Source organism: Cyprinus carpio, chromosome A14 (assembly GCF_018340385.1).
Source record: "Cyprinus carpio isolate SPL01 chromosome A14, ASM1834038v1, whole genome shotgun sequence".
Taxonomy (NCBI): domain Eukaryota; kingdom Metazoa; phylum Chordata; class Actinopteri; order Cypriniformes; family Cyprinidae; genus Cyprinus; species Cyprinus carpio.
This window is the reverse complement of record NC_056585.1, coordinates 18238303-18263073: the sequence shown is the minus strand read 5'-3', so window position 1 is coordinate 18263073 and position 24771 is coordinate 18238303. Positions and strand designations below refer to the sequence as shown.

General features: G+C 35.4%; 3 protein-coding genes across 4 annotated transcripts; 1 reads left to right on the top strand and 2 right to left on the bottom strand.

Moving 5' to 3' along the window:
• Positions 1–5207: 5207 nt before the first annotated feature.
• Positions 5208–7160, bottom strand: LOC109101505 (mid1-interacting protein 1-like). The gene is made up of 2 exons (XM_019114865.2): positions 7005–7160; positions 5208–6319 (listed from the first exon to the last, which is right to left on the bottom strand). The coding sequence occupies exon 2, from the start codon at positions 6310–6312 to the stop codon at positions 5833–5835; it is 480 nt and encodes a 159-aa protein (XP_018970410.1). The 5' UTR covers positions 6313–6319; positions 7005–7160; the 3' UTR covers positions 5208–5832.
• An 877-nt stretch (positions 7161–8037) lies between these two features.
• On the bottom strand, positions 8038–11691 carry LOC109101503 (tetraspanin-7-like). Its single transcript, XM_042770095.1, has 8 exons — positions 11597–11691; positions 10117–10305; positions 9677–9751; positions 9492–9581; positions 9217–9378; positions 9043–9126; positions 8869–8947; positions 8038–8724 (listed from the first exon to the last, which is right to left on the bottom strand). The coding sequence occupies exons 1-7, from the start codon at positions 11681–11683 to the stop codon at positions 8879–8881; spliced, it is 756 nt and encodes a 251-aa protein (XP_042626029.1). The 5' UTR covers positions 11684–11691; the 3' UTR covers positions 8038–8724; positions 8869–8878.
• Positions 11692–12361: 670 nt separating this feature from the next.
• LOC109101836 (neuronal acetylcholine receptor subunit beta-2-like) lies at positions 12362–24771 on the top strand. Of its 2 annotated transcripts, XM_042770094.1 has the most exons (7): positions 14840–15544; positions 15627–15776; positions 21099–21244; positions 21330–21374; positions 21464–21573; positions 22238–23189; positions 23737–24771. In XM_042770094.1, the coding sequence occupies exons 2-7, from the start codon at positions 15722–15724 to the stop codon at positions 23881–23883; spliced, it is 1455 nt and encodes a 484-aa protein (XP_042626028.1). In that variant the 5' UTR covers positions 14840–15544; positions 15627–15721; the 3' UTR covers positions 23884–24771. The 2 variants fall into 2 exon arrangements, with proteins under 2 accessions (XP_018970766.2, XP_042626028.1); XM_019115221.2 differs by lacking the exons at positions 14840–15544; positions 15627–15776 and adding an exon at positions 12362–12488.

The following is a 24771-nucleotide window of genomic DNA, read 5'->3' as shown; positions in this document are numbered from 1 at the left end:
TCTATCTATATACACTGTGTGTGTGTGTGTGTGTGTGTGTATAAATATATGTATAATTAAGTGATTAATGTTGAAAATATTTGTTTTAATATTGAAATTGTTACTTTTTGTTTGTTATTATAGTTTAAAACATTTAATAATGTTTAATTCTAATTTCCAGGTTTACAAAACAATTTTAATATGATCATCAAAAAAATAAAAAAATAAAAAATAAAATAAACCAGAACCCATTAGATTTAACTAAACTGGATTTAAACTAGATTGGAAAAAAAAAAAAAACCTGGGACATAAAAGTCCCTGCAGAAACATGGCTGCTTAATTTTTCTTCTATATATATATACACACACACACATATATGATTAAAATTTTTCTAAAACTGTCATTTTAAAGTGGCATCATTTCAGTGCTTGAGTTCATTTATTAACAGTTGAATCCCTGAATTAAAAAGTTTTATGCATAATGCAGTAGTATGACATGACTGACAATCTACCTAATGACTCGCACTGACCCACTCCTGTCCTTCAAATGTGAAGGAGTCAGCTGGACCCTTTCTGAAGACACTCTGGAGAGACCATTCTTTAATCTATGAGGACAACAGGCAGAGGAGATACTTTTTCTTGAATATTTTGTGCAAATATACAAATAACATGTCTGTCAAATTGCTAACAGACTAAATGGAGGAATAATCATTAGAAGGGTAAAAGTGTACAGTATATTCAAGTGAATGGGAAAGTATTTTAACAGAGAAACTATACTGATGGTAAACATGCATGCAGTGCATGTATTATAAGCTGTATGGGTGGAGGAAACCAAGGCAACACTGGTTGTAAATGTTTCAGCTGAGCACCACGCCTACAGGCTTATGTAACCTCAGCTGCCCCGAACACTCTTACAGCTACATGTTGTGTATGAAGCAGCCTGACTTATCATATATAGTCTGCAGGAGCTGATCATGTACACCAAGACTCTGCCCTCTCTGACTCCGTTGGAAGATAGCATGTCTAGTGTTTCTCACATACAGTCTTTAACTTGCAGTGTTGCAGTGCAGTACAAAGAGAGCAAACATTTCGTGATAAGATAGCTTGTATTCAATACAATGTCAACATTAGATCTTTTCAGGGTCACTAAGCGCTTATTCTTCGCTGACTGTTTGTTGACATACGTCTCTATGCTTTCTGCGGGCTCTGTTTCCTGTGACAGATAGAGGAAGGGGTTGCACTTCAGCCTTATAGCACTATACACAAAGAGCTTGGTAGGAAGGATATCAGTAGAGAGACAAACATTGTGACCTTACATCAGCAGTCTGAAGGTCATTAAATAAGATTCTGGATTAGTTAAAGTGTCTTAAATGTGTGCTTTCTTCATAAAGTTTTTTTAATAAATTATATATAACATTTACATGGATAAAACATGGAAGACTGTTTCTGCTTAGTAAAAAAAAAAAATTAAATTATGTTACAAAGTTTCGGAAATAATTAAGTCTCATTTTTGAGACTGTTGTTTAAAATAAAATATTAAAATAAAAAAAATAAAAAATAAAAGAATAAAAATTACAAAAGCACAACAAAGCTAAATTAAAATTAGACAGAAAACTGAAAAAAAGGTGATTCAAAATATTTATAATTATTAAAAAAAAAAAAAGGTTTTTTTCTTTAATTCTGAGAGGAAAATTGGCTTTGATATGGCTTTCACTTTTTTTTAAACAATTGTGAAATAAGGAGTCACAATAAAAATACACAGTTAAATGGTTAATTTGTGCTCTAATGTGAAAAAGGAAACCTAATGCTACTGGATTGAACTTCAAAAACTCCAAAAATGTTTGTTTTATTTACAACTTTGAAATATATAATTTTTTTTACAGTGTAAGAGTTTCTCTACCAACTCTAATTTTACTCTGTCCTCTTAAGAAACAGGGCACAATAAAAAGGAACAATTGTTTAGGAACTATTGCTTTATTGGGTTTTTATGCAATCATTTCTCAGTTACTCTTTTAAGGGCATCTTACTTGCGGACGCAAGGGAAATTGCCACACAAGCCGCTATCATGCATCTCCTAAAAATCACAATGAAAAACATAACCATGAGACATATCACTTGCTGACGTTTGTGCCCAGTGGGTGGTGCAAAAGCTTGGCCTCTAGTACGGAAAGGTCGTACAGAGACAGATTGGTAATGCTCTGATGCAGAACACAGGCTCTCATTATACAACACAAGGCCTAGTATTGTGAGGCTGAGTGGGGTGAGCATCTACTTACCCAATCCAGCTGATCATCTCACCAAAGCATCACTAACAGCTGTCAGCCAGCCAACATTATGCCAAAATGCATTATTAAATAGCCTAGGACAATAACATTAAGTAGCAGTGTAGCAACACTACTAACTTAACTACGTTTTTCACTTTTAACATTTATGATTTATGATTCATACCATTGAATTGATTAATATTAAACGGCTGTGTATAGCACCAAGTCCGATTCATTATAGTGAATTGGTTAATCCTAAACAGTCCTTTCTCTCATATGAATTGCTGAAATGTTTGATTCATTCTAGTGAATCGGTTTACCACAAACAGCCCTCTCTCCTATGTGTACCACTTACAAGTCTGATTCATTCCATTAAATCAGTTAATCCTAAATGATACTCTCGCTCATATATAATCCCAAATTGAATTCGTTTTAGTCAATTGGTTTGTCCCAAACAGCCATCTCTCTCATAGGAAGCATTGAATTGTTTGATTCATTCTAGTGAATCAGTTGACTATAAATGGCTCTCTTTTTTATGTGTGCAAGTTACAAGTCTGCTTTATTTCACTGAATCGCTTCATCATAATATGCTTCTCTCTCTTTTCATATCCAGTATAGCTCCAAGTCTGGTTCAAATCCAATTAATCGTTTCTTCCTAAACAGATCTCTCTGGAAAGTTTGATTCATTTTGGTGAATCGCTTTATTGTAAATGTCTCTTTTGTAGAGTTGGAAAGCCTGATTCATTTTAGTGAATCGGATCGTTCGGATGGTTCATGTAAATGAGCAGATTTTATGAATGATGACAACTTATATAACGACTTTATTTCTTGACGGTATTATGTATTATGTTTTTGATTCAATAATGTATATGAGATGAGGGTGTTTTACTTAGCTGTATTTAGTATGTATTTACCTGTTCAATTTATAGTCACCCTAAATTAGACAATTAATTCATTATATAATTGCATAGTTATATATTTAGTGTTTTATATATAAAGTGTTTTAGCTACTTTTTGTTTGTGCAGCTTACCACTTTTTCTACTCTGCATTATGATCAGTCTTTAAGGTAGTTTCCCCATCCCTGTTAAACTCCTTCTCATGTAGGCCTTTTTTTATTATGTCCTTTTTGGTTCTTGATTGTTTTAGCATTTGTTCTCTTATGTTTAATGTGTATGTATTACTGAGTAAACACAAATTCAGTGGGGGAGATGTTGCCACAAATATGTGTTAGTTTGATCACTTATTCATTTTTTTTTTGCTGTTTTTGGTTGTCAGGAATTCATTTAAAGAAAATCACTGTCTTTTAAAATTAGTTTGACCATAAAGACTGATGAATCTGATAGTCAGAGTGCATGAAACATTCTGCCACGTCTCACACGTGTATGCCAGCATTGCATTTGTTTAGAAAGTTCTCTTGCGGGTGCCAAGATGTACGGGAGCACGTAAAGGGCAGCCGTTAGATATCATCCAGCAGACTGGATGTGCCCGGCCAAGTCTAGATTGCCTGATCACGCAGTCTCTCAATGCACCATGGCTGATCCAGCCAAACATCTTGAAACTGATTTATGCTTTTATGAGTCCCTTTATGATTTATGATGTTTTATCCTTATGCCAGTCTGTCATGGTTGCACTGCTAATAGATAAGATATAGCTAAACCTACTGATAACGTTTTCCGCTGCATCATAATTTTTACATTGTCTAGTATACATGCATGTGGATCCTGTGAAGATGCTTTCTGGGTGAAACAACATAAATGGCTTGCTTTTATTCATGCTACACTGTGTTGAAGCTTTAAAATGAAAATTTAAGTCTGCTGCAAATCCCTCATTTAGTTGCTGGTTTATGCATCATGCAGATTTGCTCCTTTGACCGCCTGGCACAGTTTGTGTGCCTCACGCTGACCTATTTCACTTGAATGAACAGATGGTTGGACTGCATTGGTCTGATATACCATAATGCCCCTCTGTAGCTAAAGCAGACATTTTGATTGGAATTACTGTGATTCTCATGTTTGCTTTGCTTTTTCCTATTCTTTGTGTCCACCCACCTGCATTACTTCCAAGGCTGGGTGTTTCCACAATTGCAGCTTGAACGGTTATAGAGTTGTATAATCACAGTTCAGTGAACACAATATGAGGAACAATTTGGTTTGGAATGGTAAATGGATTTTTACTTTCAAAAATGATCCATAATCCATCACACAGAATTAAGAGGAGTATAAAATGGTTTGTTGGGGAAATGCAAAAATTAAGAAAATAATTTCCTCTAAACCCTTTATCTTTTGTGACTTAAGGAATTCAGGTTATATTGAAGTTTCAAACACTCATAATGCTTGAGAACTGAACATTAAAACTCAGTGTCTTAAAGGATCAGATGTAATATCCTAATTAGATAAATTCATGAACTGATAACCTTAACCAGACACTTTTTCTGGGTCTAATACACTTTGAACCGCTATATTTGATAAGAATGTCATGTCTGGTGAAACACCAGTTTCAGCCGTTGATTACATGGTTTAAGATTAAAGGCATGGCCTATTCCATCCAAAAATGTTAATTCACTCACCCTCCAAACTGGATTTTCTTTATTCCACAGAAGAGAGAAAAAAAAAAAAAGAAAAGAAAAAAAACCACACGAGTTGCTTACCAACATACTGTAAAGATGTCATTGTGTGCTGAAGTCATTCAGATTAAGAACAAGTTTGATTTTCAGTTGGACTATCCTTTAAGTCGTTGCAAACAGAACACCTAATGAATAGTCAAGCTCAAACCTGCTTTTGTAAGACATTCCTCACACAGTGCAAGAGACACAGCCCTTATGAAACTAGATTAGGAGACGCTCTCTAGCTCCAGTCAGAATTAGATATTTGACCCAGCCCTCCGGTAAACGTTGGCATCTTATTGCACTTGAGAGGAAAGGAAATGCAAGGCAATACTCAGGAGGAAGACCATGCAGAGAGACAGTTTAAGTTAATGCTTTATTTAATAAGTCACTATATTATTACAGCATGATATAAAACTCGAAATCTTTTAGGACAAACTAGAATACAAGTGGCATACAGACTCATATGGACCCCGTTCAAACTAATACAACGCATGACAAGCATACATACTGGAGAACAGCACAAGAGGGAAATGAAAACAGAAGGCACGCCATTTCACATGACAAGTGCACAAGAGCAGCATTAATACATAAAAATCACCTCAAAAGGCATTGGCTGGCTAATAGAAAGAACTGAATTACCAGCATTCACATTCTTCTACAGCTTTAAATGACATTGTCAAGGGCTTTCTGACCTGGCATAGAGATTTTAAACAAAACCCAAAACTAAAGCCTAACTGGAATATGCGAGCTGCTGAAATGGGTAGTATAAAAACCTCATTACTCTCATAGCCCTTTAATGTCTAAAGGAAACTTCCTGAAAGTACCAGATACCACCAGGACAGGCCACAGGACAACAGATCTGGGCAAGAAGCCCATTTTTTGATGGCAGAGGGGAATCTAAAGCCCTTTAGGACGACTGCCACCCATTCACTTCCCAGTACAACAGTTCAAAAATAGTCCATTTTAATTCTAAACTAATCAATCCTATCGCAACAGGCTACCTCCACCGATTTCTCTCTTGTAACGATTTGTGAGGTCATCAGCCTGGACTGTCAACTTGGACAGAACAGCAAACAGTCCATGGAGGTGGTAGTGGAACTGGCCCTCCAGGTCGGTGCTCTCCTCTGCAGCTCCTCCATTCACCTGCAGCTCTTCGTGCTTCACGGTCATCTCTAGAAAGCTGCCGCCCATCTCCCTCTTCAGCAGGCCCCACTCCATGTCATTCTTGATGGACTTTAGCAGCAGGTAGTGCTCATACATGTCCCTCTGTTTGCTGGGGAAAGAGGGCTCGTTGTTATTGTGACTAACAGAGGCTTGGCTGCCTTGGTCCTCCAGAGGCACGTCCCGCAGTAAGTTTGGCACCATGATGGTCTCGTCCATGTTGTTGGCAGCAGCAATGAACCGGTTCATGACGTTGAGCAGAGAGTGCTTGTTGCATTGTGTGTCGTTGCTGAGTTGCATCATGGCAAAGCTGAAATTAAAGGGTACATTCAATAGCGATGCAAAAGCTCTTAGACTTAATCTCCTGCAATAAGAGCAACTAGAACCTTTATAAATAGACGAATGCGACAAACCGAGTGAGCGATTTAAAATAAAGCCATCTTTTTATGTTGAAAGGCTTTTACTGCAGTTTCACGTGTCCCAATTCACTTGCTGCAGCCATGATTCATCTCGAACCAATATTTAATTTGCATTTAAATCTGTCAAACGTTTTAATAAACCGCCATGTAATCAAGCCAACACCGCGATTTCTCGGTTCAACGAGTTCACCCTAGAACCACTCAGATTCGGTGCGACCCGTGCGGTCCGGTTTTTAAACGGTTCAACTGAATCTTGGTGAAGAATTAACTAAAAATGACGACTTATTCGCACGTCATCATTATTATCGCTTAGAATCAGAGAACGTTTCTGGTTTCTCGCGTCGCTAATATATAGATAGACATTGCATTAATGATGCTTTAAAGAGACAATAACCAAACAATATTAAACGAGGTTTAAGACTAAATTCATCGAAAGCACATTACTCTCAGATATTAAACTACGTTACCGCAGAACGTAACAGTAAAGATCCTATCGTGGCACGTTTTCACAAAACAGGCCTCACTGCAATGATAACGCAATAAATCTCAAAAAGAATTTAGAAGCAAATGACTAACCTGGATGAAACTGTTTACTGGACTGGAATAACCCAAAGAGAAAATATAAAGGATTGACGAAGTAGTCAAGATTTTATACCACTCCAACCGAGAAGAAAGTTCCTTCCTTCTGTAGAATCAGGCGAGGACCGACAAACTTATACTGCTGACGTCAGGCGGGGAAGCGTCATGTCCAATGGTGTGCCGAGCTGCAAGTGATTGACAGGCCTTCGGACCAATCGAGCTTCAGCATGTAATCTGCATTCATGTCTGCCAGTATCTTTTACAAAATATGATCTCTTCACATGTGGGTGGTCAAATGATGAAATTTCCCCCACTCTTAACGCATTTGACCTTAATAAATATGAGCTCTTGCTGGTAGTGATTGAAGAAATAGTGATATAACCAACAAACTACTATTTTCCCTCTATGGTCATTCAGTGTCGTATTATATGTCAATTATGCGATCTGCAGCCCGCTTGATTTAAAACCTTTTAGGACAGTAATTCAGATTTTTAATTATTAACGATAGTAACGTTACCTACATTTCTCTATAGTAAACGACTGTCACAAATGGCACACTTCGCCCTTGTAGACCTCCTTTAGAGTCTACGCTCTTTATGGTTTAACCCAGATATAGATAGCGCCATCTGGTGGTTCTACGTCTGAAGCCTATGCTCATATAAAACAGTTTATTGTTCCTATGCATTTTACAGTTTGCACAAAAAGAACAGGCTGTTGACAGTTTGCTGTCTTATGAAGATATAAATGTGTACACCCCAAAAAAAAAAAACATATACTCACAAAAAACTCAGAGTGTTTTATATCTCAACAAAAAAAATAATACATGATTATGCTGGAGTGACGCGAGAAAAGAATTAGTTTAAAAAGTAATGTGGATTATACATCACCTTATTTTACTTACAAATGCACGGATGTCATTAAATACTGCTCTACCCCTGTATAGATACTGTTGATATTTGTAGCTTTGTATGTACATGTTAAATATTGTTACCTGATGGGCCACAACAGATTTCACATTTTGTAGACAAACTTAAAGAGACACTACAAATTTTCTCTTCAGCACATCACTGCCACGACATTCAACAACCTTACAATTAACACTATAGCTGCTACATTTATAAAGACTGCAGAGAAATTGCAAATAACCAGATCATTTTCACAGAAGCAATCCAAATGGAAATGAAAATACATGTATTAAAATAGTTATAGATGAAATTAACTACTGGTGACAAACAGAACTCCCTATACAACATGCTGAGTGGATAACATCTTAAATGTCTCAAATTCATTCTCAAAAACATTCTTTTTAGCAAATGTTGAACTTTAGGTGCATGCAAGAAATATTACTACTGTTTTTTTACTAGATGCAAAGTTTTAGCACGTGTTAATTCCAGTTAAACAAATGTAAAGGTGTGCAGTACTCTGTTTACTGCATAACTGTCTGAATGTTCCTGGTGTAACCGGCTAAAACACATGCACTTTCTACAAACTTCCGTAATTACTGTTATATTTACACTCTGGCAAAACAAATTCAAAATGAACGTATCGTATTTTGGGTTCCTTCCCTTCAATGTAGTTACCAACAAGAAATATTCTTTAAAAAACAGTCAGAAATTCTCTAAAATGAAATGTTTAGCTAAGGCACACATACAAAACACTGAAACTAAATCTTTTCCCTTTTGTCAGGTTCAGCCCTCTGTGATCTCCAGTTGATACCCTGTAATCAGACAGAAGAATTCTTGAATGAAAACCTAGTCATTTTTTATCAGTCAACATACTCATTAAATGACACGTAATAAAACAACACAAAACTGTGCCATTTTAAAGAGAACAGCCTAATGGGAAGAGTAAGAAAATATACCTGTGGATCACTACACCATCTCATATTGGTTGTTGGTGATATAGCGAGACAGACAACATGCCAGGAATATCCCAATGAGCTGATGAGGAATTGAATGAAAAAAAAAAAAAGATATTATTAGATGCATTACAGACTAGATTCATTTAAAAAATACTAACTGGACATGATAAGTACCTGGAAGAATGCAATTCCAAAAGAAATTCCAGCAATAATTCCAAGATTGGCCTCCAATGTTGTAGTCATGAGGGAGAAACAGCCCTACAAGAGAAGGATTTTTTTTCCAGAATTACGAAATAATTCTAATGATTTTATTGATTTAGGAGTGTTCAGAAGCATCAAAGTTCTTACCCGTTGATATACCACTAATGCAGCCTTGTTTAGATCTTTAAGTTCTTCAGAAGTGCAGTTTCCACCAGCAGTCATGTTACAGCAGCTTTTGGGGATGCCCTTGTTTTTGAAGTATTCTGTGTTTGTCCAGCTGGTGTAGTTATTCTCTCCACAGCATTGCAGCTAGAAATGACAAAATAAATGACATTTCTTAAAATAACATTCAAGCAGATAACTGATGTTTAATGTCATCTTGATGTTTTGTGCAGCTCCCAATAAAACAAATACATGCTTACTGTTCTCTGGATTCTGTCCAGATCTTCATTGTCCTTACCACTGTAGACTGATTCAGCTTTATTATAGGCACCTTGAAGCACTGCTTTAATCTAAAAAAACAATGTGAAAACATTATGTGGCTTACACAGCAGATAGTATATGAAATACTGTATGTAAAGTAAAAAAAAAAGAAAAAAAGAATTACCTCATGTCTGAAAATAAAGCCGGATATACCTGCCACTAGTTCAGCTAAGAACACAAGCATCAGGAACATAGCATACTACAAGGGAGGGGGAAAAGAAAAAATGCTTAAAAACATAATACAAAACATAATGAAATTTCAGCAAATAGAAAACAAAATAAGACCTGAAAACCAAATGTTGTTCTGTAAGTTATTAATAAACTTTTATCATATATTAAAGTTTTTTCTTCTTACGTTTGTAACAGGGTCGAAGTCTGAAAAGACCATTTTTTTTAAGGGGACGTCAAATGCAAACAAGCAACTTTTCATGATATGTCAGTTTTATGTCATATAGATACACAAAAAAGTTTATCGTTTACCATATTTATAGAATGTGCTGTAACTACTCCCACATTAATACATTTTTTTTTATTATTAAATCGCGTGAAATCTCTAGAACTGACCAGCTTCAGCATCCATGGACTTCCACGGCAGGTCGCGAAGCAACCGAACAACCCGAAGATGATGATGATGGCTCCGGTCCCAATGAGGACATATGGTACATTGGTGCCCTTGTCTGAATTCAGGAGGAGGTTGAACTCCAAATTAACCTTTCCCCATACTCCAACAGCCAACAAGATGACTCCTGTTAACTACAAGAAAAGTTAAAGACTCTCAGACATATTCGATAAGTGTTTTTTAGGATTTGCCTGAGAGACTTCTAGCCCATCCCCATTCTTAATACTACCCTTGCAAACCTTGTAATTACAGTTCAGCTTCAAAACTCGCACAGTTTAGAGCATTAAATAAAAACAGGGAATCTGGGAATGCTCCAGTTCCCAGACAGCTGTTGTGAGCAAATATAAGCCTTGGCCTATTTAGAAACTGGTCAAAATAAAGCCAAGTCACTTTGTATAGCGCTTTTCACAAATATACATTTTTTTAAAGTCGTTTTACGTAAGAGAATGATGTTAATGTCTATAATTTCTTAGTATACCTAATGTCTCATAGTCACATTAAGCAGATTAGAACTGGAAGATAATTTAGTTACACTACTCATGCAGTTGAGATTTACAATATAGTATATATCATAAAGTTAAATGTATGTATGTGGATGAAGATGGATATAGTTATAGTAGACTGTAGATTTAGGTTATGTTATGATATTGATGACTTTGAAAGCTGTTAGGTTTTACAATTTATATTTATTTGGAGTTGTGACGAGCTTATTTACTATTTGGTGATGTGCAGTACTGCACAGAGTAATTAAATGAGAGTTATCATTTTGATCATAAGCAACTGATTGTGTCTGAGTCTTGGACTATACACTTTATAAACATGACCATCTGTCCCCTGTCTGCTGAAAATCACCGTGAATAGCAATAAATAGTCGAGATAAAAGTGCTACAGCGGACTTCGTACCCATTTAGGCCACATTTGATGAAGTGTTTATATCAGTTTCCTTATTGAATATCTGTGTAGATCAATATATTTGAACAGCGATCAAAACAGCTTCCCAAAGTACGTTACATAAGGCTGCAAAGCTTCGCATTTCTTAGTCTGAAACAAATTTGAACCTATATCCTAAAATTAACGTTTTACTTCATACTTTTTGTATATATATGTTTAAAATGCTGGGAAAATCTACAATTATTCGAAGCATCCTTAAGCAAGCCGCTAACAATAAAAGGTAATCGAGAGAATCTAACTTATGTAAATCTTTTTGCAAGTCTTCTACTAATCAAAAGATAAATAAACACCTAAATAAAGTATCTTAAATAATACATCTTATTTTACATAAAGAAAACATGGCTAGTTAAAAATCGAAATTAGGACTAAACTGAGTTTAAACTACTCGTTGACTGAGTCCATTGTTCAGAGTGAGTTAGCTGAGATGATAGCCGCCTTCAGCTAACGGCAAATCTGATGAAAACACAAACTCACCCAGAAAATCAGACTGTACGAGATCAGAAATGTCTTCAGACACGTTATCACGGGTTTGGTTTGAAGCCGTGCGGACGGAGGGGACATTTCTGTGTTCTGAAATATTCGGTGTCTGAGAGTCGACGGGACTTTTCGATGGAGGGAGCTGGAGGAAAAGTTGCGGACTGGAGTGTGAGTTGGTAACGTTTGTTTGGGAACTGAACAGTGATGATACTGTGGAGTCTTTCCCGACAGGAAGTCCTGAGACCAAGATAAAGGACTGGGGTCCAGTCTGGGAAAGCTAAATATAACATTGAAATGGACATTCAAATAAATTAAAGATTAATATATAATTTCATAAAAAACACATAACAGAAAAATATTGTTCTGTGATTGGAACAATGCTGCTAAATCTTAAAAACTTGGAAATATGTATTTTATTCAAACCATAGCTTGGCTGAAACGCGTTTCCACCACCACCACAAAAAAAAAAAAAAAAAAAAAAAAAAAAAACGTTATTATTATTATTATTATTATTATTATCATCATCATTATTATTATTATTGTTTTTACTTATTTATTTTTTGAACCAAATGCTTCAAAGGTCATCGGCTGTTTGTTGAGTATATTCAGGAACTGGGAAGGACAAACAAATAAATAATTTAGATTTATTAAATAAAAGTATGAAGGTGCTTTTTCAAAAATTAGATTAAAATTAGGCCTATCTAAAAGTGGAATAAATTTAAGGCTTATAGAGTTTAATATTTTCCTACTGGTTAATGTTGGGCTTAAAACATCTATACTAAAACATTCAAATTGTCAGTAAATCTAAATCTTTGTTTTCTAAGAGGGTTGGTAGTTCATCACCACAAGATGGGGCTATAAGAGAAGACGTAAATGTGCCACGCCATGGGTAAGTAAACAAACTTTATGTGTGCAAATAAATGGATTGTTTATGAATATGGCAGAAAATCGACCTCTTCTTGAAACCATGTTATGGTTTAATTTTTATCACTCTTTGGGTATATTTCGCTTTCCACTGTGTTTTTCATTTTCTGTAGCAGTCTTTCAAATTGGTTTGGTTATTAGCAGATCTGCTTTATTTTAAGCTCATAAAAAAAGAAGAGGTAAAAAGCAATGTTAGCAAAGAATATGCTACACAGAAAGTTAAAGACTAGAGTGGGAATCTTTACTATGATAGTAGTGATGAAATTGTGATCAACCTCTGATAAATTATTGGCCTGGTTATTGGCAAGGATTTATACCAACCTTGTGCTCACCACAAGACTGAAACAGAGGAATTAACTTTTAAAGTGCAACAATCAATGTACACTGTTCAGTTAGAGTTAAAAAATAATATTTATTTACTTACATGTTTTCATTCATGGTTTGAAAGGGTTGTGCAATATAATTAATGGTTTTGAAAACGGTGAATTGTTTCGTTTATTTTTTTTCTCAGTTAGATGCATTTGGCTTTGTGTGTTCAGCCCAAGCAAATATGAATGGAGCAATTTTCACCTTCTGAAGATCAGATGACTCAAGTTAGTAACCATCACCCAACAGATGCTGAAGATTAAAGTGGTTTATCCTGGATTTGTGTTAGGTAAATGCTGTGTAAGATCATGTTGAAAGTCCATGGATGAATGATTTTGACATGTAAACATAAGACATCTGAATGGTGAGCTAATGTCTGTTAGCATTTAAATCTTTATAATGCACTCTGCTTCTGTCCCCAAACACCTCCTATTGGGGGAATTGGAGCATGAGACGGATGGCAAACCAGATTTCATGCTGCAGACAGTCAGAAAAGGGGAATATGTATATGCCGGTGAATGTAGCTATATTTATGTGTATGCAGTCATGCATTCATTTCCAGATTTGCTCCACACATTGATATATCAATTGTCATTTCCTTTATTGTGCTAATAATAAAGCAAAGCAATTCATCAGCTTTGGGAAGATGAAGTTTGCTGTTTAGATTATTTAAACCAAATGTTACAAAAATATTACTGTCAGGCTCAGAAAAAGATATTTCAGATATATGTGGCCTTAAAGGAAAGGCTGCATGTTAGAATAAACATGCAACTGTGCAATTTCTGCAGAAATCGATATGGCAAATTGTTTGTGTATTTCATTATTTCTGTTTGTATCAGGTAACATTATGTGAGGTCCTGTTTCACTCAGACTAAATTAAATTAACAGCCATTAACCCAACACTAATGGCTGTAACATTTGGGCATGGCTGAGTGAGAGAGCATTGAGTATATGCATGCTTGTGTATGAAAATGTTTGTGTATGCATGAAAGATTTGAGAAGTTTAAAGATTCATAGCCACTTTATAGAAACACTTCTTTTGGCTACACACTTTTGTCCTTTCCCTCAATCTTGCTCTCATGCTTTCTTGATTTCTCACGCTCAGGCATGTATACACTTGCGCAGGGTTTGTGGAAAGACAAGAATCCTATTTTGTCCTTTTCTAGGACCGTAACATCAGGTCTCTGCTTTATACCTTGCCTCAAGGGTCCACTACTTTGCGATGTTTTGTGTGATGTCTTTCCTCATGAGATTTAATATGTGACAGAGTGGGAGAGATTACTTTGCTTCCGTGATTTGGGTTTTTATGGTTAATTAAGTTAATTGAAAGTTAATTAATAAACAATGCTTTTCCATCAATATATTTATTCTTTGAAGTGAGCAGCTACTTTATGAGGAACTGCAGTAAACTGCAATGAGCTCTCTTCATTCTGAACTTGACAGCCATCTATGGATGAAGCCTTGAAGTCTTGGCTGCAATTTTTTGGGATTATTTCCACCTTCATTGGCCACAAAAAAAATAAAAATAAAATAAAAAATACACTACTAGTCAAAGTTTTACAATGTTTTTTTTTTTCTTTTAAGAAGTATCTTATGCTCCCCAAGGCTGCATTTATTTGATTAAAAATAATAATGCATAATATTTTTATAATTTAAAAGAACTGATCCGTCAGAAAGTATACTAATAAATGCTAATTTGGTGCTCAAGAAAAATGTCTTAATATTATCAGTGTTGAAGAACAGTTTTTGAAGTCTGGAGTAATGGCTGCTGAAAATTACATTTTAGAATATTTTCAAATAGAAAAAAGTTATTTTAAATTGTAATTTCACAATATTACTGTTTTTACTGTATTTGTAATCAAATGAATGCAGCCTTGGTGAGCAAATGAGGCTTCTTTAATCAAAATCTTAATTATTCCATACTTTTTACCAGTAGTGTACATGGTAGCATTGAACAATTGTTTTGACCAATAGCTTATAAAACTCATTTGACAAATTGCCCCAACAAAATAATTACAGAAAATGCATTTTGGTTAAAATGTATCTTTATTACTTTTGTTATAGGTGATTCTTGTCTGAATGTATGCTGTTGTGGATTTATGGTGTTCATTTTGTTTACTCTGCATATATCAAAAACTGTTGTCTTATGCTCAGTGGTGCAGACACACAACCAGCAAACTCCTCCCCCGTGACACACACCTAGCCAATTGCCCATGCAAGACACAGTGGCATTTAACAGTTCTTTTAACCATGTGCAGTTGAGCCTGTAATTATCATAACTTATATGATTACTTATCACACTGAGACATCAACACCTTCTCTATCTCTCTCTAAAATTGTGTAATATTTAAAGCGACATTAAAATTGATGTCATTCGACATGGAATGGGAAAGACTGAAAAATGGATTACTGGCATATTTTAAATAATAAGACCTGGGGACTGTGAACTGTATTTAAGTGGTAGAAGACTTGTTTTTACATAAGTTGATGGCTTGATTACGCTCGCGGATGTCAAGTGTCCCCAGCACTCAAGAGAAGCGCGTAGTCTGCAGAGAGCGCGCGAGTCAGTTCGCGTACAAAGAGAAAATCCCGAGGATATTTTAACATAACGCTCGTGTTTGTTATCACTAAAAAGGAACGAATAACTCTACAGGCGTAAGACACGCTCGACTTTTTTACAATCTGGGGTCATAAGAAGCCGTACTCGCGTACTCAAATCAGTCTGTCTTAATCGCAGGGACTGTCAAGAAGTGTGCGGGGAAAATGTATCTGTAAGGCGCTATCTTTGCCTGTCAGTTGGCGAAAGTGTGGACAGAGGGGCTCGTACAGGAGATGGCAGCTCCGATGGCTTCAGGACTTTGGTTTGGACTAGTGCTCACTGTGGCGAGTAAGCATGCAGCTCTTTTTTTCCATTGATGTGTGTTACTTTCAATGATCAGTTGCTTTATCATTAAAAATAACGCTCTTAACATCTGTTAGTTTAATACGTTTAAGTCTTGAATGTGCTTTTTTTGTTTGTTAAAAAGTTAGGTAAAGTGTGTGTTTTACATCTAGACACAATAACCAGCCAAAATGTGTCATTCATATATATACACTAAATATGGTGGTTGCAAGGGAAACAAGAATTAAATAGCTCTGGTTATGTGGCTATTTTATTTACACTAGACATGAAAAAGATTCACATGAAATCAATAAAACCTGTTCTCTAATTTATAGTTAACAAGTCATTGCAAAACACACCAGGAAGTCTCTTTAGACCTGTAACCAGTGGGATTAAAGGGGTTAAATTGGGCCAGTCCACATAATGGCACGTTCTCTGTGCCCCATAGCTCACTTCGCTCACAGATCTGTTTCCAACTGTGAAGCATCACTTCAGTGCCCACACAGGAGAGTCTTTTGTGAGTGCATCATGTTTCATTGAGTATGAAGGATGACTTTATTACTTAAAATCATCGATCAGTTTCACACTGAACATGAAATAGCTATTAGATCATTTACAATCTATTGGTATTTAAAATAGACCCTTCATCATGGTTGCATAGTCATGTGTTTTCTTGATCTCCATGTAGTTGTGAAGGGAAACTTGAGCATATGTACAATTCAGTATTAGAGTGTCTTTTTCAGTCCATTTCAGGGCATGCATGGTGATAGTGTGTGTGTGTGTGTTTTGGATCTTGAAGGCATGCTTATGCCAACTCTGTCATAACTCTGATTAGATCTTTTGCTCAGTGAGTCAGAGCTGCAGAGAGGGTCTCTTAAACACGTTCATGAACGTGTGCACACACACATACATACAGAATAAACCTAGACAGAATATCTTGTTGCTGTGAAGGACAGCTTTTATCGAAGTCTAGTTTGTGCACAGAACTCCATTGAATATATTTTGTCAATAAATGCCTAAATTGACTTGTTTTATAGCTTGCATGTATTATTGAACCGTGCAGTTGCACATACTGTGAATTACACAAATATATTACAACTGGTTGCTCCTTTTTTCATGTCAAGGCAGTGTTTTAAGTGAACTTTATTAATTACTGTTTGAATTCTAACAAAAAGTAAAGTAAGCGCTTGTATAATCAGTGGATAATCCAACTGTTGTGATTGCCATTAGCAGTATTGATCCCGGTATCAGTGCTTCCATTAATGATTTTTATTGCTGAAGTATTTCCACTCATTAAGCAGTGAGTCAAGGTCATGGCATGAGCAAGCAACGTACCAATGAGGAATACAACAAGCGATTCATCATAAAGACGCAATAAACATGAGAAGTGCTAGTAATAACGCATTTCTGACATTGTTCAGAAAATTACAAGCTCGAACAGTTCAAAAGTTTGGGGTTGGTTTAATTTTAAAATGTTTTTGAAAGAAGTTTCTTATGCTCAACAAAGCGGCATTCATTTGATTAAAACAATAAAAAAATATTGTGAAATATTATTACAACTTAAAATAAAAAAAAATCAGCAGACATTACTCCAGCCTTATTTGTCGCATGATCCTTCAGAAATTGATTCGGTGCTCAAGAAACATTTCCCATTATTAATATCAATTTTGAAAGCAGTTTTACTGCTCAATATGTTTGCGGAAACTGTGATAATTTTTTTTCAGAATTCTTTGTTAAATATAAAGTTAAGAACAGTGTTTATTATTTTTTTTGTAACATTATAAATGTTTTTTTTACCATCACTTTTGATCAGTTTAATGCATTCTTGCTGAATCAAAATATTATATTTTAATAAATGTAGAATAGTATTAAACAGGCTTGAAACAACATGGTCTGCCCAATAAATGGAAGCTAGGCTACCTGAACCGTTTGGACATAATCCCAATATGTTGAAAAGAATAAGTGTTTAACAAGCCATCAATGTGCAATAATGGGTTTTCAGTCTTTGTAGGAATTGTGAAAATATGGTCTGTGATTCCAGAAAAAGTGTGATGTACTAAAACTCCCACACAGTCTCAGATTCTTAAACTAATGAAAACTGAAATGTGGGGGAAAGCCTTCAGCAGAAAGAAAGCATCTGAGCGAGGCTGAGAGAAAGACAGAAACACTCTCTTTTAGTGGTAAAGATTAGCATGAAGTGGATTTGACTCTCTCACATACTGAAATTGCAGCACTAGGGTAACTGTTGGACCATATAACTAGTGAATATGTGTATATTTGTGTTGTTTGATGCAGTGGAGCTTGGCTGCAGATGGAGTAGCTTTTAATAATTTAGTTAGTGGATATTTATGCCACTCAAACACTGATACACTGGTTAAGCACCGCCCTGTCAAAATGAAGAGCATAGATGTATTTAACTTAGAATGGGAGGTGTTTATGTGTAAGTCTGTGTGCTAGTGTAATATTGAGTGCTATGTTATTAATTTGTATGCCTAGTAAAGTACTCTGCAGAGTAGGTCTGTGTGTGTTTGTCTGTGTCTGTTATTGTTGTTTGTGTGAATAATTCAGCTGCACTAAAATAAAACCTACCTCATCACAGAGTGGAAGTGCACCGGGGTGGAAAAGCTCAGTACATGCAACTGTGAGTGTGTGTGTTGTTTTGTATAATTTTGAGGTGGTCCAAGTGTGTTTTTCTTTCCAAGCCCCTGTCCTACCTTGGTTGTTTAGGAGTGTGTGTGTTTTTGTGAAAAGCCCTGAAGCAGGACATGGGGCTTGTCTGATTAAGTCGGGGGTTTAGTAATACTTTTATCATAGGGTTTTCCACAGATATTAGTCACTCTATACAGCATCCGCCATACTACATAGTAATTTTAAACAAGAAGATTTTATAATCTCAAACCATTATTTTACTGTTTTTATTTTTATTTTTATTGTTTTATTATTATTATATATGGTAATGTGTTAATGAATGAATGAATGCAATCTTTACTATAATGGGGACTCAGTTGGAACAATCTTTACTATAATGGGGACTCAGTTGGAAGCAGTTGCTCTAAGAAAGGAAGTACATTGATTGACACTTCAGTTTCACCTCCCAATGTGTGTTCCTTCATACAGAGGTTGGAGGAAAAACATCTGATATTACAGTGAAATGTTTTTTATATTTAAACTTTGAGATACAAATTCAACCTTTTACTGTTTTTTTTTTAATAAGTAAAATTTAGTCTTGATTTCTCCAGAATAATTGATTGCTCAAACACACAGTTTGCATTCTTTCAGAATTATGGAAGCCTCTTAAATGAATATGTTGCCCATAATGTGTAACATGAAACAACTGGAAACAAAAACTAACATGGTTACTGCTGTGTTTGTAGTGTTCATTTATGGTCATATAATTTTGCTCACTAAACCCTCATTATGATAATTACTGTCAGACTCTGCTCTGCTTTTATATGCTGTAATATGAGAGTTTGTGATAAAGAGAATGTGTGCTGATGGGGCAGTGATGGGCTGAACAGCTGACTCATGTTTGGCATTAAAGAATGATCATCCCCTTGGGGTCTTAATGAGAGATGTGGCATAGGGCTTCTGTGACCCTCTGCAAGCTGTCTGTGAATCATGAGGATTGTTGCTTCGGTGCATCTTATTTACAGATGAATGGGGCTCTTTATGTAACTGTCTGGATTCATAATAAAGGATGTGTTAATTCTTTTGAAGGGATAATGAAATTTGACATTTAGAAGAGACATGAACCACAGGTAGCATCAATATGCGCATAGAGAGATTAATAAAATGATTTTTTTTTGTTGCAGAAATATTTGTATTAGGGCTGTCAGTTGAGTAAATAAATGAGTTAATTATACAATTTGTGGATTCATTTGATATATCACTATTTGCTGAGAAAAGAAATATAGAAGATAAATACATCATCAAGATGGGTCATAAAGCAATGAATGGACATTAAGAAAACGTTGTTTTAGAAGTTAATAAATTGTTAATTTATCTGTGTACATACACAGACTGCTGCCCCAGTGCTTCTACTGTCAACTTTAATCTTGCAGTCTCTGTACGCATTGTCCCCACAGTGCACTGCTTGTCCACAGAGTGATGTCATTTGTCCTGACTTGCTGTCCCTTAGTGACAATTCCACAGAAACACCAGTAGAGTTTTGGACTTTCTCTTTTCTTCTGTCTGAAACTTACTTTTTGGCCTCTGTATAGTGTTCATAGTCATAAACTGTTTTTATTGGCAATGAAACTGTTGTTCATATGTTTTCTCTTAAAATATAGATCTATGCATATGATCATGTATTTATCTAGCTGTTTTTATTTGGTTCTGGAGTCATGACAACAGTAGAAAATAACTCCTTTGTTAAACTTTTGTTGGTAAATTTTCCTTTAATGTAAAAGCTGTTAGGAGACACACAGCAGTCAGTGAATTTTGGAAAGTTTAGATTTTTCTTTCTTTTTTAATTTACACTACCATTCAAAAATTTGGGGTTGGTACGATTTGTTAAAATATTTTTTAAAGAATTTAAAAATATTATCCTTTTAACCATTTTAAGTCATTTTCTTTTTCCCAAAACATGCTAGTTAATGTTATCGCATTGGATTTTGTTCACACAGGTTATAAAAACTTCACCATTTATTTATTTGTTTCTTGAAAATTTTTGTACTTTTTGTTTTTCTCCCACCTTGTTACACTTGTGGTGTTAGTGGTCAAAAATGACAAACCTACAAAAAATTGCTTGTAAATTTATTTTTTGTTCTTGTTATTGTATTAAATCTATTTATGAGTTTCTTTGCTTTTACATTTCCACAGGTTTTGTATTTCTTTATGGAGCTGATTGATCAAAGGCATCATTGTTTCGACCTCAGTTTAAAAAAAAAAAAAAAAACATGAAGTGCATAACCTCAGATCAATGATGACTACAAAACTTGTGCTAACTGAAAGAAAACAGTTTGACAAAAATATTTAATCCATTGTTTGGTAATAATATAACATAATAAGAAAATGTAATTTTTGACCAAGAACATCAAATTAGGTAAAGGATTTTTAAAATTTAATTTAATTGAATTTAAATATTTAAACCATGCATTATTTCCATTACAATAGTATTTACTGAACAAAACCCAGTTTTACCCCAATTTGTCACTTGTGTTCATTTATAAATTTTGTGTAAATTTTGCATCATGAGTGTATTGTTAGTGTTACAAATTCTGTGTAAATCACATAGGTTAAAGGTATTTAAATGAATCCCGAGTAAACCATTTCTTCCATTCAAATTCAAAACCTAAATTTTTAACATGTTAAATGTCTGTTTTTCAGCTGTATGGTGTGCAGAGGTGGAGGAACGTTTAGTAAACTATTTACTCTCCCCTGAACGATACAACAAGCTGATCCGTCCGGCAGTCAACAAGAGCCAGCAGGTCACCATTGCAATCCAAGTGTCCCTTGCCCAGCTCATCAGTGTGGTGGGTAGTTGGAACATGAAAAGCACCCACACATGGCACATTTTATTAAATCACTTTTTGTAATATGTTAATGTTTGTATTTCAGAATGAGAGAGAGCAGATCATGACCACCAACTGTTGGCTCACTCAGGTATAAGCAGTGGCACTTTTGTGTTTGGGTTGTATTATTATTATTATTATTATTAATAAAAGTCTTTCTAAGGTGTCTGTCATTTGCAGGTATGGAATGATTACCGGTTGATGTGGGATCCAGAGGAGTATGAAGGGATAAGAAAAGTGCGCCTTCCTTCCCGGCATATATGGCTGCCTGACATTGTTCTGTACAACAAGTGAGTAACTTAAAAAATATTTTGTTCAGATTTTATTTTGACTTGTAAAAATAAAGCAATAGTTAAGCAAAAATTAAAACTCTGTCATCATTTCAACTATTTTTGCTGATACACTGATAGTCAATAGGGCCCAAAACCACACTGAACCTCATGGACTTTCAATGTATGGGCAAGAACAAGACACCTTTTTGTTTTTTTAAATATCTCCTTTTGTGTACTGTAGAAGAAAGTCATAAAGGTTTGGAATGACATAAGGGTGAGTAAATGATGACAGAGTGTTCATTTTCTGCTAAACTACCATTTTAAACAATTTAGAAAAGGCTTTATTTATTCAAAGGTTGAATCCTTACAAAAAAACAGGTTGCAGCAGGATACTTATTATGTAATTATTATCATTATTTTATTTTTTACAATGCTGCGTCAATGCAGGATTTGGACAGGTCCTTTACCAAGGACAGAGTTACCGCGTTAATCTCAGGAACTGAGACTGAGATTAGAATCACAGCGTTTTTTGCATGATGTTGAGCTGGCACTCAGGATACGAGTATCAGCTTTCACTTTCACCTTTATTATGCACTTTATTATGCACACAAGCACAATAGGATACTTTGCTTTTTGTATTTAAAACAACAAATTTAAAACAATGTGTTTGTCCTTTTTTTAGTGCTGACGGGACATATGAAGTGTCTTTCTACTCCAATGCGGTCGTGTCCAATAACGGTGAGGTTGCCTGGCTACCACCAGCCATTTATAAGAGTGCCTGTAAAATTGAGGTCCGGGACTTCCCCTTTGACCAGCAAAACTGCACACTCAAGTTCCGCTCATGGACTTATGACCACACAGAAATTGACCTCATCTTGCTGTCGGACTTTGCCAGCCGAGATGACTTTAAGCCAAGCGGTGAGTGGGATATTGTCTCGTTGCCTGGTCGAAAAAACGAAGACCCTAATGATGCCACATATTTGGATATAACATATGATTTTATCATCAGACGCAAACCGCTTTTCTACACCATTAACTTGATCATCCCATGTGTTCTCATCACTTCACTGGCCATCTTAGTTTTTTACCTACCGTCAGACTGTGGGGAGAAGATGACATTGTGTATTTCTGTTCTTCTGGCCTTAACTGTGTTCCTCTTGCTTATTTCCAAAATCGTACCACCGACCTCACTCGCTGTGCCCCTCATTGGAAAGTACTTGATGTTTACCATGGTCTTGGTGACTTTTTCAATTGTTACAAGTGTGTGTGTGCTAAACGTGCACCATCGTTCCCCAAGCACACACACTATGCCCAAATGGGTCAAATACTACTTTGTGTTCCGTTTGCCTGCTTTCCTATTCATGCGACGACCGGGAGAGTCCAACAAATTCCGCCGGAAGCACCAGCAGTGCTCTTCATCTGATCTCCCAGCAAAAAGTGAGGCGGATGAGACTGATTCCACCTTCTTTGTCAATGAAGATGCCAAGCACATTGGTTGGAGACCTGGCGAGTTGCAAGAAAACACAGAATTTCGTAAGCGAATGGCGGTAAAGTGCTCTGTAGACACGGAGGAGGCTGTGAAGGGGGTCCGATATATCGCTGACAAGTTAAAAAATGAGGATGATGATGAAGGGGTGAGTGCAAGTTGAAAAATATGAGGATTATGATGTCAAATGAAATCACGGGGTGAGTGCTGGTATATATTTATTATGTTTCACTTAAATAAACAGAATTTTTATCGATTTATATTCTTATTTATTTTTGTACTTTTATACAATATACATGTCAATATACAATTATATTTAATTGCAATTTGATATATTTTCATATGATTAATCATTTGACAGCCCTAGTATAATTACTTGTCAAATAATTGCAATTTGATATATTTTCATATGGCAGAAAAAAATATAATATAAAATATATATATATATATATATATATATATATATATATATATATATATATATATATATATATATATATATATATATATAAGCACAGTTCTTTTAAATTGTGATAAAATTTCACAATGTTACTGTTTTTACTGTGTTTTTGTTTAAATAAATGATACCTTGGTGAACAAAAGAGACTTCTTAAAAAAATTACTACTTTTGAATGGTAGTGCACTTATATCACACATAAATTCAAATAAATCTGCATATTCTCTCTTTCTCACAGATCATCGAGGACTGGAAATATGTGGCTATGGTGATCGACCGTCTGTTTCTGTGGATCTTTGTTTTAGTGTGTGTTGTAGGAACCGTCGGCCTCTTTATGCAGCCACTTTTCAAGAGCTATAATACACCCGCCACTGATGATTTGTAGATCACATAAAGTCAGACCAACTTCAACCCAACCCACATGGCTGTTTATTTTCAATGCACAACCTGCTCTTACCACGAACTTGACATGACAACCTTCTTATTTCAATAAATATTGTAGCAAAAAAAAACAAAAAACAACAACAACAACAATGAACTTTAAACCTGATACATACATAAACTTTAAGCTCTGTGCACCATTCAGTGCACAATGGCACAAAATTCTTAAATGCTGTTGAGTCAGAGCACAATACTGGACACACACTGAATATTTAACTGCCCCTAACACTGACCTGAACTCAAAAACCCTTCAGAGCTGTCATTCAACCACAACATTTAGCCCTGGAGGCTTCAACATTCTCTAACCTCTCGTAGAAAATGAAGCTACAAAGCCCAAAAATGGCTCCAAACCTCTACCCCCCAACCCCCACCCCCCACTTGATTGATCAAAACTGTGTGTTTTTCTTATGCATATTCAAATTTTCTGAAATTTCCAAATGCTTGTGTGCAGGATGCATTCAAATCTGCAAAATTCTGTAAAAAACACTTGTTTACATCAGAGAAACTCATCATAGACTTATAATGTGTTTAAGGATTACAGTATGTACTCAGTATGTGTCTTTAAAAACATCAATCATAACTCAATAGCAATGTGGGTAAATATATTAATTCAGTTAATAAGCTGTTTATTGGAATATAGATCTTAAACCTTAACATACTGTACGCACATGTGCATGCACTGTTATTTATTACACATTTTCACTTTTTTTCCCCGTTACACAGTGAGATTGGTTTAAACATTACATGAGCAGCATCTTGCAAAAGCATTTTGATTGAAATTTACAGATTTTTGGACATGCTCTCGTTGGAATCATTGATGAGTGCTTAATAT

What these genes read in the sequence shown, in the direction of transcription:
- LOC109101505 (XM_019114865.2), bottom strand. Translation starts at nt 6,312, where the DNA reads ATGATGCAACTCAGCAACGACACACAATGCAACAAGCACTCTCTGCTC.
- LOC109101836 (XM_042770094.1), top strand. Translation starts at nt 15,722, where the DNA reads ATGGCAGCTCCGATGGCTTCAGGACTTTGGTTTGGACTAGTGCTCACT. An exon ending in CCAACTGTTGGCTCACTCAG is followed by an intron (nt 21,375 to 21,463) that starts GTATAAGCAGTG and finishes TGTCATTTGCAG; the next exon opens with GTATGGAATGATTACCGGTT. An exon ending in GACATTGTTCTGTACAACAA is followed by an intron (nt 21,574 to 22,237) that starts GTGAGTAACTTA and finishes TCCTTTTTTTAG; the next exon opens with TGCTGACGGGACATATGAAG.
- LOC109101503 (XM_042770095.1), bottom strand. Translation starts at nt 11,683, where the DNA reads ATGTCCCCTCCGTCCGCACGGCTTCAAACCAAACCCGTGATAACGTGT. An exon ending in TGGACAGAATCCAGAGAACA is followed by an intron (nt 9,379 to 9,491) that starts GTAAGCATGTAT and finishes TGTCATTTCTAG; the next exon opens with CTGCAATGCTGTGGAGAGAA. An exon ending in CATTAGTGGTATATCAACGG is followed by an intron (nt 9,127 to 9,216) that starts GTAAGAACTTTG and finishes CTTCTCTTGTAG; the next exon opens with GGCTGTTTCTCCCTCATGAC.